The sequence below is a fragment of the Sander lucioperca genome, chromosome 22 (assembly GCF_008315115.2).
Source record: "Sander lucioperca isolate FBNREF2018 chromosome 22, SLUC_FBN_1.2, whole genome shotgun sequence".
NCBI classification, from domain to species: Eukaryota; Metazoa; Chordata; class Actinopteri; order Perciformes; family Percidae; genus Sander; species Sander lucioperca.
Window position 1 is genome coordinate 26,823,863 of NC_050194.1, and position 16,958 is coordinate 26,840,820.

Sequence of the window (16,958 nt, forward strand, 5' to 3'; positions counted from 1 at the left end):
ATCAGTGTCGGCGGATTCCTCTTCATACAGCATCACAGCATTACTATTTAAGACACCACACTATCTATCATGTTATACCCTGCCTGTAATTCAGTAACAGTTATGTTGGCGGAGGGATATGATGTTGAGATGATGAAGCATGTTTTGTTGAGTCTTGAGTTGTCCCAAAGCCCGTCTACGGAAAGCCATTCCACTCCCTATTAAGCCCCATTGTACCTACTTTGGTTGCAGTTCCACCAGAGTTCCACTGGGGGTGATCACGGTCCAGTGCAAAATGAATGGGACCCTATGGAGCTAGACGGCTAAATTTGTCTCTTTTGCATGATTGTCGATGAGAAATCTCAGATTGGATTGTAGTTTTTGCAAGTTCAACATGGATTATAGGTCGAAAGTTTAATGAACAAGTACTTATGCCCTTTCGATTTGTTACAGGTTGAGTCGTTGTTGCCCATAACACGCTAGCATTCTGCTAATGAATGCTGATTGGTCAGTGAAGGACAGATTACGATCGGAGATCCCGCTTGACGGCATCCGAAGCAGAACCAGAATGCCAGAGTGAATATTTCGGCGTGGTCTTTAAAACATTAGCAAACCTCTTTCTAGCACGTGTATTGACAGGGAGAGTCTAACCTGTCAGCTGTGTTGTCGATGCCTCAAGAGAAAAAAGGAAGCGACTCAAAGCTTGCCGTAAAGCAGAATCTCTGGCCGTATATGTGTATGACGTCATTGACATTTTAAAAGGCAAATCTATTGCAATTTTTTTACGACACTGCACGATCTGTTCCACGCTTCCGGTCGACAGCCAAGCTAACGTTAGTTTAGCTAACAGCTAATTCGGCTAACTGCTAGCTGATTGTAGCGGTCTGCCGTTAGCCTCCACAGGCAAGCTAACGTTAGTTTAGCTAACAGCTAATTCGGCTAACTGCTAGCTGAGACAGCATGTAATAACTTTAAAAGACCCTCAAAATAAAACTTGAAAATAAACGTTGACATATATAACAAACACCTAACATATATAACAGCTGTCAGTTCTACTTTACTTGTGCTCATTTAAAATACAATCACTCAATACTTGTCTTTATTGTTATTACTGTGAAGTCTTAATTTAGCTGTAGCCTGCTTTTCCCATTACGTTTGAGTTAACGTTATTTTAGACTGAATCTAGCTGTCAGCTAGCGGTTAGCCGAATTAGCTGTTAGCTAAACTAACGTTAGCTTCCCAGTGGAGGCTAGCCATAGGCTAGCGTGGAACAGATCGTGCAGGTCGTATGGATACGTAAAACAGTATTATCTTGCGCATGTGCAGAACGGATCGTGCAGGCAGAACGGATCGTGTACCGACAGTAACTGTTCTACGACGGCACGTTGTTTTTTTTCTCCTTGCCATAGGCTGTTCTCGCTAAAAGCTAACAAGGTTAAGCTAGCGGCTCGGCCGGTGTGCTGGTGGAGTGCAACAAAAGGCGGACTCTTTCGGACATTTAATCATCAAGATAGCAACAACGGACAACACTTGTGAGTAACAGAGAATGGCGAAGTGGACATATTATTTTTTCTGCTCTCCGTGGATTTTCATGCCGGAATTCTGCTTGTGCACTTGTCTGCGTGGGACGGCGCCTCGAAAAGTTGTTCACATCCTACTCTGGATACTACGACCTCAACACGGATTGAAGCTAAGACAGTTAAGTTGTGGAACCACATCTGAATCCTTAACTTTGTACGTAACGTTACTTTTCAAGAATCGTGTTTTTCCATGTGGTTTCATGTTTAATGTGATATAACTAACTATGGCCAGTGATAACTTTTGGAACGAACTGCCCTTTCCTTCTGGCTCTAACATCACTCAGGCTAGGCCCCAGGATAATTGTAAAGGAGATTTTCCTCATGTTTTCATGGGAGATGGAAAAGAGGACTTTTCAAAATGGTGCCGACGTTTTGAAGTGTCGGTAGAGGCTATTCCCACTCATGATGAAGACAGTTTGGCTAAGCTGCTGCCCACACGTCTGGGTGGTGCTGCTTTTAGTTACTGGGATAGCTTATCTGACGCAACAAAATCTGACTATACTGCAGTTAAAGACAAATTGAAAGCTGTTTTTGGACAGACTGCTTATCTGGTTACATTTCAAAGTTACATCAATGCACGCACTCGCCTGCCTGGTGAGGCCCTCCCAGTGTTTGCTGCTGATATTTGCCGACTGGTGGAGGAAGCTTTTCCTACATATGGACAAAATGCTAAAGATGGAGAAAAATTCAGACGTTTAATTGTTGGTATTGAGCCATATCTTCAGCTGCGTTGCCATGAGCACGGACTAAGGACCCTGGAAGCCGCTCTTCAGTTTGCAATACAGATTGAGACTGCTCATCATGCTAGCAGGGTTTTTTCATCTCCAAACACTCTGCAACATTTTTCTCAGACACCTACAGTCTCACCTCCTGTCCCTCCCTTGGGACCCTCTCACCTGCCTGTCTCTTCCACTGCTCTCGGTGTCCACTCTGCCACCTCAGATGATCTCCGGAGGATGCAGAGAACACTGGAGACACTTTCAGAAAGAGTTGAACAGTTACAACTGGAGGTTCAACGCCAGCGACAAGACACACAGCGTGGCTCATCAGACTACAGACCTCATCAGCGAAGCCCTACTCCTGACGGTGGACGAGGCCGCAACCGATACTATTCCTCAGACAGAAACAACTATCCACCTGTTTCCGGGGGGCACTAATGTAAAAAAGAATGTGGGTGAAACTTCCGGTGAGACAGCGGAAGTAGCATTCCAACGGTTGTGAGTCAGCTAATTAGCAAAGAGGCTAAGTATATTTTAGGTGTTTTCGGATCGTTTTCTATTATTGTAAAGTGGTTGAGATGTCGTTAAGGAGCTCAGGGACAACATGTGCTGTTCGGGGTTGTACAAATAACCGCACAAAATTAAGTCAGTGGCTTAAACGTGAGTGTTATGAACGCAAGCCAAAAACTAAAGCCGAGTGTCCATGCCAACGGTGGTACAGTTTTCATCGCCTCCCACAAGAAGATGAACCAAAACGAACATGGCTTAAGAACGTAAACCTAAAAGAGCCCCCCAAACATCTGTTTGTGTGCTCGTTTCACTTCGTTGACAAGAAGCCAACACAGGATAACCCGTACCCAACGCTTGTTCTCGGTTACGAGAAGCCACCGGAGAAGAGACGCCGACCCAGGACTCCACATGTCACAGGTAGGTCCACTAACGTTAGCTTGTTAGTTTTCCGTATACAGTTTTTTTAAATACCTTAACTGTTCTTGAAATGCTTTAAAATTAATATAAGAAAAACTGTCTGCCATGGTGGTAGACAGATGGCCTGATATTTTAACCTAGCACAAAGTTTATCCTGCACTTGGCACACTGTGGCAGGTGTTAATTTCGTTCCCTCTTTTAGTTAACATTTACAGAATATCTGTTTTGAGATTATTAAACGCACTCTGTGTCTAGATGTCACTAAGCCAGAGTGCTTATTTTGCAGTGGAAAAAAGTCTGAGAACAGCAACAAATAAGGCACAGACACGTTCATGTTTTTAAAAGTAGTAACGTTAGTAGTTCTTGTTATGCTTTTCTGTGTAATTCACAAAGAATATCACAATCTAAACATGAATATCAATTTATTTAAATACTGTGGTTCAAATTTGTACATTTAATTTAAGTCAATCCTTATGTACTTTCCATATACCTGAACTGATACTACTGCAGTTATAAATCTCATGTTGTAACATAAATATGTAATGTATTCCCTGCAGATGAGCCTGATGTGATGGAGGTTTCTGGGGAGCCAGGCCCTACTTCACAGACCTTCCATGATGCCCAAACACAGTGGTCAGACCCAGCAATGGAGGACCACATCTACTCCAAAGGACCTACTATCACATGTGGTGTGACAACTGCCCCGTCTTCTGATTCGCTGCCTGTTGCAGAGTTAACATTGAAAGATGATGCAGACTGTTTGCAGGGATTCCGCTACTTGCATTTAAAACACTTGTGTCTTGCTTGCAACATTTTTCCCCCAAATCATCAACATTGCCAGCAGAGGACCAAATCCTGTTGACATTGATGAAGCTTAGACAGAACTTTGTTATTGCGGATTTAGCAAAACGCTTCAAAATGTCACCTGGTCAAGTCAGTAAAACACTGAAATTCTGGATAGATGTGATTGCTGAGCACACCCAGGATCTCATTCCATGGCTGCCTCGTGAAACAATAAAGGCCACTTTGCCGAAGGCTTTTATGGACAGTTTTCCAAACACTACATGCATAATTGACTGCACAGAAAGTGTCCTTCAGAAGGCTAAAAATCTAGACTCACGAACTGAATCTTACAGTCACTACTATGCTAGCAATACTGTCAAGTACCTAGTAGCAACTGCTCCATCTGGAATTGTTATGTACATTTCAGAAGCTTATGGTGGCAAATGTAACGATAGATTCATCACACAGAACTCTGGGTTTCTCGACCATCTGCGTGCTGGAGATGAGGTGATGGGGGACCGTGGCTTCACCATCAGGGATTTGCTGGAGGAACGGAACATTCGTTTGATCACGCCAGCCTTTACGCGTAAGAAAAGCCAGCTGACAAATGAGCAGGTCACTCGCACAAGGCGCATTGCTAATGTCCGCATACACATTGAGCGAGCTATCAGGCGTCTTAAGGTGTACAAGATCCTCTCACAAACTGTGCCTATTCATTTTGTCACAAAAATTGACAAAATACTAAAGATCTGTGCAGCACTTGTAAATCTGCGAGGGGAGCTTATTTCAAGCAAATAGACACAATAACAATAATTTTGCGGAGCATACTGAATGTTCATATTCTTTTTGAATGCAGGAATTTTTATGGGTGGCATGTTTGAGCCACCCATAAAAATTGGTTTTATGAATTCAGGAGATCCCTATATAATATTGCCCAAGGCACTTTATCAATTGAATGGAAAACATGTTTTTACTCATGACGACCCATCGGTGATCAATGCCTTGTTTTAATTATTTATTATTTTTTTTCTATTGTATTTTTAAGCTATGAATTATAATCGGTGAATCTAGCTGCTACTGTGAAATATGAGTGTTTTATGGTTTGTTTGTTGGAAAAACACTTTTTTCGTCAGTACACTGCTAATGTGTAATAACCACTTACTGAAAACGGTCTCGTATTTTACGAAGATAGTTCACCAAAACATGTTTCTGAAAACATTTTAAGAGAGAAATAGGCCATGCAGTTGCTGAATCTGTCTGTTTTTTGATCGACAAAGGTCAGTTTAAAAGATTTTGAGAGCTGCCGAGCCGACTGCTCCTCAAGTGGAGTGCATGGCTGTATTAAGAGAACGGTGGAGTGTGGAGTGCTTAATATTAACAGTCTATGGGAGTGCTGCAGGTCACGTCATGTGTAGAAACGCTAAGTGGAAGAGAAAAATTCAAATGACACAATGTATTCTTATAATTAACTAACATGTACAAGTTATTTCATATAATTGAGTTAATTTACAAAAATGTATTTACAATGTTTATACAGGTAACTATTTGTTAACTTTAATATATTTAATTGTTTTGTCAGCTCAAACAACTGGCTTTCACCTTAAAACTTTCAATAAAAGTGGAACTGTCAATGAACTGAAACATTCTTTTGTTTTCTATTTAAACTAGTGAAACAGCATCACACTGTCTTTGTGTAGGTATATTTCTTCAGAATATACAACCAATAAAACTGATTATACAGTGTAAACCCTACCTCAACTACTCATTAAAGATCTGCAGGTATGTTGGACAGAGATTTATCTTCTTGTCAGCAAAATCATCAGCCAATCTAGGTAGCATGTGTGAAAAGTAGAAATTCTGCAGTTGTTGAACTTGTGCATCTGTGTAGTTTTTGTCAAATGGAATGTCCATTTCAATGTCCTCACTTGGTGTCCAGATGACCAGCTTGCAGCTCTGTAGGCCCAGACACATCATGGTCAATTGTGTCTGAAATAAGGATTGTTAGTGCATGTTGGTGAAAAAAACAAACATTGAAATAGATATAAAAAAACATTGTTTGGCTAATAATAGAGCTAATCTACTTGAAAACATTTTATTTACCTGCAGGTAGTATCCATCCTTTCCTTTGGGAAGGATCAGGTACTGTTCATCACCTAATCTTTTGATGTCACCATTTGGCCGTCCCAGAAATTCTGTCAGTGACATGCAACTCTTGATGGGGCACTTGATCTCAAGGAGCTGTATTGAATCAAGGATCCCATCTGGACTGGCTCCCAACCAAGGATAGTCAGGGTGCACAACCAGGCCTCTCTTCTCCACAGTATGCCCTCTGCTCTCCATGAGTGTGATGACCTTGATCTCATTTTCTTTGCCATGCTGTGTTGCTGTATTGCCGGTGAAAGTTGGGTACAGATGCTCATTTAGAAATTTTCTGGGATCAGTGGTGCTCCTTTTTGGGACTTTTTTTGCTGTGCTGGCTGTTATACGCAGCTTTCTAGCATCATGCCATAACTGAAGAACTTTGCATCCTGGTTTCTTCCATCAGTGTATCTGCTTGTACATGGGACACTTTGATGCAGTCCTCATAAAACTTGGTGCACTTTGGACAGGTGAGGGTTGTGCTGTGTTCAGTATGACAGACTGTGGGCTGGATCATGTTTGCTGAGGCCTGCCTTGCTGCTGTCTACATCTGCTCTGTAACTCAACTGAAGAAGACCATTTGTCTGGAGCTTAAACAGTGGGGCCATCACGGATGAATTGCTGTGGGCTATGAACTCTCTATGGTTCTTAAAAAGTTGTGGGGAGGTTGTTAATTCTTGCATTGAACGTAGTGATGGGCCTGGATATATGTGGCTAGGTCTGTGATGGTTAAAATTAATGCGCTTATCCTTCTTCAGACCTACATTCTTCTTTACACCAGAATTCCACTTTCTTTGCACATCAGTGCTTGCCATCCCTGTCTTGCCCTGCCTCACTGCATTTTCGACCTAAATCCAATGAAATTAAATCTCATCATCCTACAATCTTAGACTCAAGAATTTGACTGAAGGCTACAGTGAAACAACATGCAGAACATGAATGACACAGTAAACATTTCAGTTTAGTAACATAACATTTATTATTAATATCACAATACAATAAACAATGTCTATGCCCCTAATAGTCCATACTTTACTGACCTTCCACAAAAGTGCTGCTGCATGACTACAAGATCGTCCTGGCCCTGCAATACATGAGCAACCTGCTGTCTGTACTTCACCTGTCACTGATGCTAGCACTTGGGTGCTAGCATCAGTGACAGCCTTATGATGTGCTACATGTAGGCTCTGGCTCGGTTCAGTGTCCGCTTTTAGATAAACGAGCTCGTTTCCGACATCTTTAAACAACACCCGACCGACTTTATCACTGTGAAGATATTGATACGCCTCTGAGCTTTTCAAATTGCTCATCGCTGTACCATCACAGGCTACTGAAGCAACAAAATAGCTAAAAATGCTACCGTAAGTGATACGAGGCCACTTCTTCACGTCATCCTCCCAACCATCTACCGCGGAGGGTAAAGGTACTGATGTTTCACCCTTTTTAAGCTCGTTATGGTTGTGTTCCCACATCATTAGCAAGTTTCATCGGTATTTCTGAATGAATTTCTAAATGAATGAATGAGTAACACTTCCCGCTTGTTTACTTCCATCTATCGAAGCTCGAAGCGGAAGTCGCGCCCACTTTTGACGCAAAGCATCATGGGACGTTTGACACTTGTGGATAGAGATTCTTCCTGTGACCGACACTCAGCCCATGATAGCTACAGACCTTCAAGACATGAAAGAGACTGGTATGACAGAAGGGATTCACACAATCGTTCTGGATCATCTGAGCGCCATGCACGTGGCTACAGCCCTTCACCCAGAGAATACACACAGCGTGGCCGCTCTCCAGACCGTCATGAGGATAGACATCCCTCTAACCGCTCTCAAAGTCCTGGACATGTACGGTTTCATTCTCCCTCTCACACCAGCTCAAACAAGGTAAACTACCAGTAGTTGACAATAGGGGCCAATTGCCAGCTACTAGCTTTCCCCAGGCCCATAGAGACAGTAATGTCCCACCCACTGACTTTACCAGAGACAGTTTATGTGTGGTGGATGCGTCAAAAAGATATGTGTCAGTTGTGATTGAGGACACTGTTGTACATGCTTTTGTTGACACCGGAGCGGACATTTCAGTTATCAGTGAGGATTTTAGGATGTCTACAAATGCTCTCCACAAAAAGCCCATTGAAAAACAGTTTGTTCCTCTCACTGGTGTCACGGGTGACCCTCTGGACTCTGTTGGCTCAATTACAGTCAATTTAAATATTGCTCACAAGCCGATGACACATGCCCTTCAAGTTGTCAGGAACTGTACTAAACCACTGATTTTGGGTTGGGATTTTCTGGTTGCTAATAGCATTATTGTAAACACCAGAAACATGTCCCTCATGGTAGATGACAAAGTAGTACCACTGGTTAGCCCACACCAGTATGTCCCAAAATTAACTGATGTCACAGTATCTTCTACAGTTATACTCCCAGCCATGTCGGAGATGGTCATCTCGGCTAAGCTTGATGTACCGCTTAAGGGACTGACACCTCATGACTATGTAGGTGTATTTGAACCACACTACACTAATCAGTCAATGGTTGGTTTTGTATGGACTGTGACAAAAGCTGATCAAGGTTCCCTCTATGTGAAAGTGGCTAATCCCTCCAGTGAGGAAGTCATGTACAGGCACTCAAATAGGCACATTTCATGCCGCATCCGATGGCAGCAAAGATGAATACACAGTAATGGAAAGCTCTGTCTGTAATGTCAACATTCAGATACGTGCACTGTCCGAGCCACCTGTACTGCCTGATATTTCACACCCTGATCTCACGAGTGCACAACATGACAAATTGAAAGACACTTTAAACTCATTCTCAGATGTGTTCAGTCAGCAACCATTTGACTTTGGAAGGACAAACCTAGTCACACACAAAATCACAACTACCTGTGACACTCCCATCTCACAAAGGGCCTCCTTCAATGAAAGCAGAGATCCGCCGTCAGGTGGAAGAGCTTAAAGCTCAGGATCTGATTGAAGACAGTACAAGCCCCTGGGCCAGCCCAGTGGTCATGGTGAAAAAGAAAGATGGCACATACAGATTTTGTGTTGATTTTCAAAAACTGAACTTGGTCACCATCACCGATGCACATCCTCTCCCGAGGGTCGATGATAGTCTGGATGCACTGTCCGGCTCTCAGTTTTTCTCCACCATGGACATGTCAAGTGGATACTGGCAAGTTGAGATGCATTCCAGAGACAGGCCCAAAACAGCATTTACAACAGGTGATGGTCTCTACCAATTCAAAGTAATGCCCATGGGTCTGAAAAACTCGCCACCAACTTTTCAGAGACTAATGGAGCTTGTTTTGAGAGGTCTCCACTGGACAACATGGGTCATTTATCTCGATGACATCATCTGTATGGGGCGGGACTTTGACGATCATCTTCAAAACCTGACAGACATTCTCACCACATTCAGACAAGCAGGTTTGAAACTAAATCCAAGGAAATGTGACTTTTGCAAATCTGCAGTCAAGTATATGGGACATGTGGTGTCACGTGATGGACTTACACTGGATCCAGTCAACAGCCACCGTGTAGGTGAGTGGCCTGTCCCAAGATCACCCACAGAGGTACGAGCATTTCTGGGATTGTGCTCATATTATAGACGTTTTGTACACAAGTATGCATTCATTGCTCATCCTCTTCACAGACTCACTCAAAAGCATGTGCCATTTGAATGGACCGACGAGTGCTCAACTGCTTTTCAGACATTAAAAGATGCACTCACATCCCCTCCAATAATGGCATTTCCCAACTTTCATCAGCCATTCGTTCTCAGTACAGATGCATCTAACTATGCAGTGGGCGCAGTGCTCTCACAGGTTCAAAATGGGAATGAACGGGTTATAGCATATGCAAGTCATGTTTTGACCCGCACAGAGAAAAAATGGTCCACATATGACAAAGAACTATGTGCTGTTGTCTGGTCTGTTAGACACTTTAGACACTATTTGAGCTCTAATCCATTTACAATCATCACAGATCACCGCCCACTCCTCACTCTACGGAAACTGGATGTCACACATGACCCCACAGGACGACGAGGTCGTTGGGCTTTGGAGTTGGATCCGTATCAGTGGACTATACTACACAAGGAGGGAAAGAAACACACTAATGCTGACGCTATGTCACGGATTCCCCTCTCACAGGACCCAGTGGTCTCAAAGGATACAGCGACTCCTTCCCAGGAACGCCGCTCCTCTCCTGTCAAACTAGACACTCCTTCTCCTACTCCACAGTTGAACAGTCTGCCAGTGCAGCCTTCTTCTATTATCAGCACCACGGATCAGGTTTGCTGTGCGGAACTAGATTCTGCTATTGTTCAGACAACCTATGTAGGTATGGAATTGTTACAACACACACTTTCTGGTCAAGGTAATGACATTGTAGCTAGTCAACTGTCTGACCCCATTCTCTCAGAAGTGTACAAATGGGTACAGCAACACAAACGTCCTTACCTTAGACAGGTAAAAGGGAAAATCCAAAGAAAACTCTGGTGGCAATTCCCTAAACTCGTACTGTGTCATGACATGCTCTGTCGTAAAGCTCACATCGCACCAGGACAGCCAGTTGTGTATCAAGTGTTGATTCCCACCACACTTATTGAACAGTGAACTGAACTGAATTGACAATGAACATTCTCCATGGCACACCCTGCTCTGGTCATTATAGCGCTGATCGCACATTCAAGAAAGCTCTAACCATGTGCTACTGGCCGAGCATGAGGTTGGATATAGATGATTTTTGTGATAGGTGTCATACATGTGAAGCATACAGAAAACCTGTCCCACGACACAGAGCTCCCCTACAATCCATACAAGCAGTAAGACCTTTCCAGTTTGTATGCACAGATATTACTGAGCTCCCACTCACTTCCCAGGGACATAAGTATGTGCTTGTAGTGCAAGATCATTTTACGAAGTATGTTAATGCTTTTCCTATGTCAGATCAGAAAGCAACTACAGTAGCACAATTACTTTGTGAAAGATACATTCCTGAACATGGTGTCCCGGAAGAACTGTTTTCAGATCAGGGACGACAATATGAATCTGAAATAATTCAAACAATATGTCAGAGACTGAACATCAACAAGAAAAAAACCTCACCATACCACCCCCGTGGAAATGGGATGGCTGAGAGATTTAACAGGACTCTAAAGGGACAGTTGGCTAAACTCATTCATGATAATGGCGGTGAATGGGACCACTATTTGTCAGCAGTGGTTCTCTCCTTCAACTCTACTTCACATTCTAGTACTGGATACTCACCTTATTTTCTGGCTCATGGTAGAGAGCCTCGTGTTCCTGCTAGTGTGACACTCTCTATGCCGATACTACCACAGACTCCACAGAACTATGGCTCAGAATTGGTGAAACGGCTTGACACAGTTTTTCAGGCTGTTCGCTGTCATCGTGAGGAGCAGAGACTAAAGCGTGAGTACTACTTCAATAAACATGCAAAGTTCAAACCTTATCAATGTGGAGATCTGGTATGGATGGACGATCCCACTACACAGAGAAAGAAACTTGACCCTAACTGGACTGGACCTTACAAAGTCATCTCATCAGATGACAAAGGAGTCATATACAAACTCTTGGATTTGAGACATTCTCAGGCTGGACCAAAAGTTGTTCACTATGATCGATTGAAGCCTTATCGGTCTAGTTTGGAAACATCTTCGCTGCCAGTGAAACAACTTGTACCTCAGCAGCATATGAACACTCTCCCCAGGTACACATCATCGTCTGGTTCACTCCCCGTGTACTCTGTACCACTTGACCCTGGACAGGCTTCTGCTCCTGCCTGCCCCTCTGTTCCCCTGCTGCGGAGACCGTCAGGACGGGTCTCACGAGTCCAGCCACAGCAGAAGCAGCCTGCCGCTGCTTCCACAGTACCTGTTGGGACATATTCTGGTGACCCTTCCACCACTCGTTCGGGACGGGTTGGAGACCACAGCGGCTCGTGCTGTGAGCAACCCCCTCCCACTTATATAACTGAAAAGGGACTGTTTATGGAAGTTTACATTTGCAATTTATGTTGATTTTGTAAAAAAAAAAAAAAAAAAAAAGTGAATGGGTTTTATGGTTTCGTTATAAAGGTATTTCACTGGTTGGACGTTGACATAGTGGAGTATTTTGGTAAATCAGTACTACCTATGAAATATTCTAGTCAATGTATAGCAGAATAAGCACAATGTTTTCACTCCATGCAGGTGCATGTTATTGTAATTTTTCTAGCATTTGTAGAGTGCTGATTTTCTGATTGTTTCAGTTGTGAGATGAGATTTATTGAAATGGGGACATTTCATCTGAAGAAAGGGAAGAATGTAAGATGAGATTTATTTTGTGACTATTTAGTTAACAGACCTGTTTTTTTAGGGTTACTGAAATAAGTCATATATTTCCAGTAATTGTAGCTTCGTAGTGTATTCTGTTCCTTGAGTTAACAAAGGAGCTATCTAACATGTTATACCCTGCCTGTAATTCAGTAACAGTTATGTTGGCGGAGGGATATGATGTTGAGATGATGAAGCATGTTTTGTTGAGTCTTGAGTTGTCCTACGCTTGAAGAGTGTCATTAAAGTGGACCAAGTTACACAGTTGAAGCGGTCTCCGTGCTCTTACTCTACCCACGTCCCGAAAGTACTTATATTTAATAACGACGACTTAATAGTTAACGCTAACAATAACTAGCGTTACAATATAAAGCGTTTGATCAAAGATCTACGGTAGGGGAGAGCCGGACGTAATTTACAAAGTGATCGTATCGCACTGAAAGCTAATATTATGTTACTAGCAACCTACAGCAAAAGTGGGACATGCGTAATGTTTCATTCGTCCCTCCTGGTTGGGACTATTGAAACAGCATGCTGGGACGAATGAAACATACAGTTTAAGCCATATAAACTTCCCACAACTTCATTATTTTACTACATATCATGAAAGGTACTCCCAAAAGGTGTTATTTTAGATAGATTGTTGCTGGGCTATACGTCTTCGTGAATGTCTGTTAACAACTCATTGCCGTCATCGTGAAGCGTGTATGAAGCACGCACTGTGGATGATTCTGCCATTTTTATAGCTAGAACAGTAAGTTTTCCCATTTATATCATGTTTCTATTGTGGAAAATGTCGTTTCACTAGGTTTTTACGTGGTTTAGGCCATTGTACATCCAAATAAATGCCCTTAACGACCCACAGCCCGTCAGTCCCCATAGGATAACATGGGAAAACTCGACCCCCTACCTGGTGGGCCCAAATATAGTTTCATCTTTCTAAAACTGCTTTTCCATGTCTCACCTCCATAAATTATTGTATAAACACAGATATTTGTGCATTTACTTAAAATACATGGAGTTACAGAAACCGCTGTTTCAATCGTCCCGACATAGACATATGTCATTATAGCCTGTTTTGCTTTCCATGTAAACAAGCATGCAATATGACTGGGATTTGGGATTGTGGAGAAGACTAAATGGTCTACTGAATAAGCATGTAGTCAAACCTTTAAATGAAAAACACAGGAAGATATTTGGCTGATAGAAGGAGGTTAACATGCTCTATGTTTTGACCTAAGGAAGTCTGTCTATCATCATTGCACTCAGAGAAAACTGGAATGTTTCATTCGTCCCGCATTTCAATCGTCCCAGCTCTCCCCTAAGCTTCATTTCACGGTCAGATCATCATAAAAAAAAGAAAGGCAGAGAGACAGAGAGGCTTCATTAAGTTATAGCCACATCTGACCAAATATTACAAAGAGAAATACAAAAAATGAAACTCAGCACCTGGAGAAATGTGGGCCTGTTTCTACATAAGTCATTTGTCATTATTAGGCCTGTAACAAATATAACAATTGTCTAATCGCAATTTTTTTTACATAATTGCCAATTCCTTGTTTAACCGCAATTAATTGCTGACTTTACTTAAGTTCCTAAGGTGATATGACTGTTGATGATTATTGGTAATTACTAGGGCTGTCAATCGATTAAAAAATGTATCTAATTAATTACAGACTCTGTGATTAATTAATCGAAACTTAATCGCATACATAATTAACGGTGCCTGAACCCATACTTTTTAAGAAAGTAAAAAAAGAAAAGAAAACAAAGGGTACTAAACAACAGTCGGTGACATTAAAGAACGGCTTGTTTATTGCTAAGGCCATATGGTCAAAATTAAATGATTTAATAATAATGTATAACAATAACAATAACTTATTTCACTAGTAAATTGCTGTTGAACGACAAAAACAACCACCAAGGACATTTACAATAACTTCAAATGCACCACGAAGCTGTAGTTTTACCAGTTTCATTGAACGCACCGTCTGTGTTGTTTTTCCGACAGCAGCTCGGCAGCTGCAGATTGTTACATCCCGCTGTTGAATCCTCTACAGTAAAACACAGTCACACTTTACACCGTTCAGCGTTAGCTGTCAGCATTGTAACCGTGTTTAATCCAGCTACTAGCTAGCGGTAGGCTAACGTTAGCTGCTGTCGAGTATAGTGTTAACTAGCTAGCGGTAGGCTAACGGTAGCTGCTGTTGAGTATAGTGTTAACTAGCTAGCGGTAGGCTAACGTTAGCTGCTGTCAAGTATAGTGTTAACTAGCGTCACATGCAGCGGCGTTTGTGTTGCCTGTATCGTCTTCAGAGCACCAGAGAGAAGAGCAGACATATCAGTGGCACCAGATTTCAGTAGCCAGGGTTGGCAGGAATGGTGGCTAGAACGGCTCCGGGTCAAACCTCAATATGGAATGTATTATTCTGCGTTAATCTGCGTTATTTTTTTTAACGCGTTATTTTTTCTCAGATTAATTAATCGAAATTAACGCGTTATTTTGACAGCCCTAGTAATTACCAATTGATAACTGTTGATTTTATGTTAATTTAAGCACAAAAAAAAATCCATAGGGGGTTGGGTTAAGAACCGGAGGGTCGCAGATTCAAGTCCCCATACGGACCAAAGTACGGAGTGTGGACTGGTAGCTAGAGAGATGCTAGTTCACCTCCTAGGTAGGGGTTGGGCATCGTTTAATTTTTAACAATTCTGATTCCAATTCCAATTCTTCCTTTCGATTCCGGTTCTTATCGATTCTTGATTCCGATTCTTTGAGTGGTGGAGTTGAAACGGGTCACATGCTTATTTCACAAATAAAAGGAACATTTTATTTTGATTCAACGATGGTGGTTTTGTTTGCAGTTTTACCGGGCGTAAAACAAAGTCAGACTAGAGCGCCGCTTACTGTGCTCCAAGGCTGCAACACTACAAGTGCTGCTATGGAAACCAAAATTTGCGCATGTTAAATTTGGAACCGATGATCGGATTTGAAACTAAATCCTCCAAATGATTTTAATAAAGAAACAATTCCGATGGAATCGTAATTTTTGGAACGATTCCAAGTAGGAAACGGTTCTCGGAGCCCAATCCTACTCCTGGGCACTGCCAAGGTGCTCTTGAGCAAGGCACCGTATCCCCCCAACTGCTCAGGGCGCCTGTCCAGCAGTCGCAGCCCTCTCACTCTGACATCTCTCTATTTGTGCATGAATAGGACCTGAGCATGTGTGTGTGTGTGTGTGTGTGTGTGTGTGTGTGTGTGTGTGTGTGTGTGTGTGTGTGTGTGTGTGTGTGTGTGTGTGTGTGTGTGTGTGTATTTCAGGACATGTCATGGTTGTGGTTTTCAGTTGTGGGTGGTGCTAGCTCAGTAGCTCGGTCCAAAGGGAGTTGGGTTAGAAACCGGAGAGTCGCAGGTTCAAGTCCCCATACGGACCGAAGTACGGATTGTGGACTGGTAGCTGGAGAGATGCCAGTTCACCTCCTGGGCACTGCCAAGGTGCTCTTGAGCAAGGCACTGAACCCCCAACTGCTTGGGATACTCCTCCAAGGAGCAGCACCCCTCACTCTGATTCTTTCTATTAGTGTGTTTAGCATGTATAGGTCCTGAGCATGTTTGTAATTCAGGCCTGTGTGCAACTGTACTAACAGAGTGAAAATTGTGAATTTCCCCTCTCGGGTTAAATAAAGGCATTTTTTTTCTTCTTCTTCTAGTTTTTCCTGTTTTATTGTCTTCATTTATTCCCTGTTTCTGTTTCTGTTACTCTCTCCTGTGTTCTCTGTTGCGTTTTACCCTATTTTCATCCTTGTGTATGTTTTATGCTTCAGTTTCCTGTTTTATTTTGTAGTGTCTGTTTCTCCCATGTCATGTCTTGTTTTACTTCCTGCCTTATTATTATTAATTATTATTATATGGGTTACATAACAGTGATAACCAAAACTTAAAGCAAAACTTTAATCGTTTGAAAAAGTAATACGTCAATAAATATTCATCTAAAGTTGACGGAAAGAGACAATTATATTGTTAACCGCAATTATTTCTGAGATAATAATTGTAGAGTAAAATTTGGAATTGTTACAGCTGTAGTCATTATGTGGAAAAATCGCTAAAGGAGGATGTTTCCTACATCCGTTTGATTTGGAAATCCTGTTTTTTGTGGCTGAGATAAAGAAGAAACCTTATCGGAGATGTGTGATCGGGAAGGGCAGTAAAGTCTTCACTGCCTTTACTGCTTTAGTGCACTGCAGGAAGGAGGAGAGACAGGCTGCTGAGCTGAAGTCACTGGCAGCAGGTGCACTCCAGTAGTTAACACTGCACAGACCAGACATTGAGAATCGCTGATCTGACACCAAATCCACACACATTTACACATAGGCATACAAAACAGCCCAAGATGAAGGCAGCCCATGAACAATGATACATTAAAAAAACACCTTGCACATGTCCAGATCAATCGTGTCGCACATGTTATTGACCGAAGATGAAGTCA

The 16,958-nt window shown here is 42.3% G+C and overlaps 1 protein-coding gene across 1 annotated transcript in view; it reads left to right on the forward strand.

The window, feature by feature from the left end:
• LOC118494305 overlaps positions 1 to 5,515 on the forward strand; it is a 7,586-nt gene extending 2,071 nt beyond the window's left edge. Inside the window, exons 2-5 of the mRNA XM_035997865.1 lie at positions 2,502 to 2,745; positions 3,020 to 3,205; positions 3,763 to 3,894; positions 3,972 to 5,515. Of these exons, the coding sequence (XP_035853758.1) occupies positions 2,502 to 2,745; positions 3,020 to 3,205; positions 3,763 to 3,894; positions 3,972 to 4,786 (1,377 nt within the window). The 3' untranslated portion in view covers positions 4,787 to 5,515. The remainder of the gene's footprint in view (positions 1 to 2,501; positions 2,746 to 3,019; positions 3,206 to 3,762; positions 3,895 to 3,971) is intronic.
• Positions 5,516 to 16,958: the final 11,443 nt, after the last annotated feature.